The sequence below is a fragment of the Gavialis gangeticus genome, unplaced genomic scaffold, assembly GCF_001723915.1.
Source record: "Gavialis gangeticus isolate Ggan-Ray unplaced genomic scaffold, GavGan_comp1, whole genome shotgun sequence".
In the NCBI taxonomy this organism is placed as follows: domain Eukaryota; kingdom Metazoa; phylum Chordata; order Crocodylia; family Gavialidae; genus Gavialis; species Gavialis gangeticus.
In genome coordinates, this window is record NW_017729011.1 from 14,158,446 (window position 1) to 14,161,144 (window position 2,699).

At 61.0% G+C, this 2,699-nt stretch overlaps 1 protein-coding gene across 1 annotated transcript in view; it reads left to right on the top strand.

Annotated features, from left to right (window-relative positions):
* Nucleotides 1–2,699, top strand: part of ENG (endoglin) — a 49,328-nt gene that overhangs the window by 34,612 nt on the left and 12,017 nt on the right. Inside the window, exons 12-13 of the mRNA XM_019510547.1 lie at nucleotides 300–548; nucleotides 1,119–1,188. Of these exons, the coding sequence (XP_019366092.1) occupies nucleotides 300–548; nucleotides 1,119–1,188 (319 nt within the window). The remainder of the gene's footprint in view (nucleotides 1–299; nucleotides 549–1,118; nucleotides 1,189–2,699) is intronic.

The following is a 2,699-nucleotide window of genomic DNA, read 5'->3' on the forward strand; positions in this document are numbered from 1 at the left end:
AGCTCAGAGCTAGGTCCCTGGTGACTCAGGCCCAGCCCGTAGGAGAGCTGACCCTGTCGTGGGGTGGGCTGCAGGGGTCATGCTCAGGGAAGCAGCCACCCAGGCCAGGTGCTGGAGGTGCCAGGTGGGAGCCCAGGTGGGAGCTGGCAGGTGGGGCATCCTCCCTGCTGGCACCTGTGCTGCTGCTCCCAAGCTAGGCTGGAGCAGGCCCATGGGCTGGATCCTTTGACTTTGCTCCCTCGTGGCTCAGGCGGCAGGAGGGAGCTGAGGCCCATGCTGACCCACCTCTGGCTCTGCAGGTGCAACTTTGGATGAAGGACAAGCCGGAGCTGGAGCAACTGGAGTGTCAGCTGGAGCTGGCTGGGCAGGAGCCTCTGCTCCTGGTCAAAGACAACAATCCCTGTGACCCCACAGTGAAAATCTTACAGCCGCCAGAGCCCACTCTGGACAGAAAGGCCCAGCGCTTCAGCTTCATCTACAGCCCTGGAGAGGACCAGCGGGCTCCCCCGACTGCCAGCCTTCTCTGCAGAATTGCCCTGCAGTACAGCGTGAGTGTGGGCTGTCCCCGCTCCCCGGGGAGGTTGTGTCCTGTTCCTGGCCTAATGGGGCCAAGACACGTGGCCTTGCCCCTCATCTGTCAAACTAGGACACACACCATCCCACCCACCCAGGAGCCATGAGAAGAGGTGCCACAGACCTGTCCCATCCTGCCAGGTGGAGCAGCAGCTGCTGCCTGTGTGGTGCCAGGCTGCTCGTATCTGGTCCCAGAGACTGCACAGCATGTACACCAACCAGCCTGGTGTGCCGGTGGGGGTTTAGCCCCCCACACATAACTTAGATTGGGTTGCTATGCTCAGACAACTCCCCTCCCCTCTTCCGGCAGGGTCGCCTGGCCCAGGTCCTGTGACTGATCCAGGAAGGATCTGCCTCCAGAGCTCCCAGTCTGTGCGCCATGCCCCAGTGGTGGGGTGTGTGTGTGTTGGGGGGCCGGGTCCTCTGTGGGTGACATCCTGTGTCGGCTATTCCCATCACCACTGGGAGGTTAGGCTGGCTTGGGCTCTCTTCCTGGACCAGGGTGGGAGCTGCACACCTTACCCCTTCTCTTTCTCTTTTCTCAGTTTGGGAACAGCACTGTCTTGAAAAAGGCTTTGAAGATGACGCTGCAGGACTCCAAATTCCCTCCCCAGAGTGAGTCTCCCTTTCTGCTGGGTGGTGTGGGGTGGGGTGGGGGGCGCAGAGCTGAGAGCCAGGGTTGCAGCATGTAACTATTTTAGACAGCCATTGAGCTCTGCCTGCGTGTCCTATGCACTGCTCCAGGGTGAGCAGCACACCTGGATCCCTGCCCAGAGCTGGCAAGTGAAGGATTAGTGTCTTTCCTCTGTATGAAGGCAGGAGTTGGGTCATTAGGGACCAGGGTGAACAGAGAGGAGAGAAATACCCAGTAAAACAGAAGCCAGGCTGCAGGCAAGGACTAAGGGGAGAGCATCCAAGTGGGAGCAGTGCCAAGTATGGTCTTTGTCCCACTGGCCTCATCCTGTGTGACTGGCCCTTCGCCTCAGACCACTGCGGACAGCACAGACAAGGCTGGGAGCAAGGGGCAAAAGCAGAGGATTAGCAAATACGCTGGAGGGGGGAACCAAGCCCAGCCTGGTCAGGAGAGGGCAGAGCAAAGCACGTGGCTGAGCGGTGAAGTCCCGCCTGCGGGCAGGGGAGGACAAGTTTGGGGCGGCTGCATGGAGCCTGTGCTGCCCTGGGGAGCCCATTCAGGAACAGGACAGTGGAGATGAAAACACGCAAGGCGATAACCCAGAGGAAGGGAGATAGGGCCGTGCTTGGTCTGAGCGGGTAGCCCGGAACCATCGGCAAAGGCTGGTTATCTTTGGAAGCCAACCCCCCCCGCCCCTCCCGGCTGTGTGGGGAGCAGCTTAGACAGCCTGGGGACTGGGCTGCGTGGACATGGAGAGCAGGGCCAGACACTGCCTTTAGCATCCCTGTGGGGCCTGCCAGAGCCCCAGCACTGGCCTTGCATCCCTTGCGTCAGGATTCACCCCAGCCCCCTTGCTTCTGTCTTCCGCAGCAAATGCCCCTCACTTCCCTGCTGCTGCCCCCACCCTGTGCATCCACCAGTCCCTGCAGAGCTGCTCCAAGGCTTCCCAACCTTTCACTCTGGCAGGGGCCTGCACTGCCACGCTCTTCCCCACCCCTTTCCCTCCCAGTCCCAGGCAGAGATGCCCAATGACCTCCCCAAGAGCCCCGTGAAGTGCCTGATACTGTTGCTGAGGCCCTAAGCTTCAGTGATCAGCGTGAGTGCAGCATGCTCCACCAGCATGGGCTGTCAGTACAGCCCAGAGCCAAGGGAGCCCGGCTGCAATGCAGACGTGAGCTCTGCCAGACCGACCCGAACCGCCTGTGCTGGCCTGAGGCAGAGACAAGGCTTCTGTGCTGGATCACTGAGGCTTCCCCGCCATGCCACATGCCTGCTCAGAGGCCTGGCTCTTGCTGTAAGTCTGGGAAGGAGGAAGGGGCAGACAAGGGCTTTGTCTGCTGACCTCCTGCAGGGGCCATTAGCACTAGTGCCCTTATCATATTCCTAGCAGCTTCCTTCTGCTTTCCATACCCCCTTCCCCGGCTCCCTTTGCCTTCAGCTCCAGCTCCTGTCCTGGCTGCTGTGACAGTGCAGAGTGGGGGGGGGGGGCGGG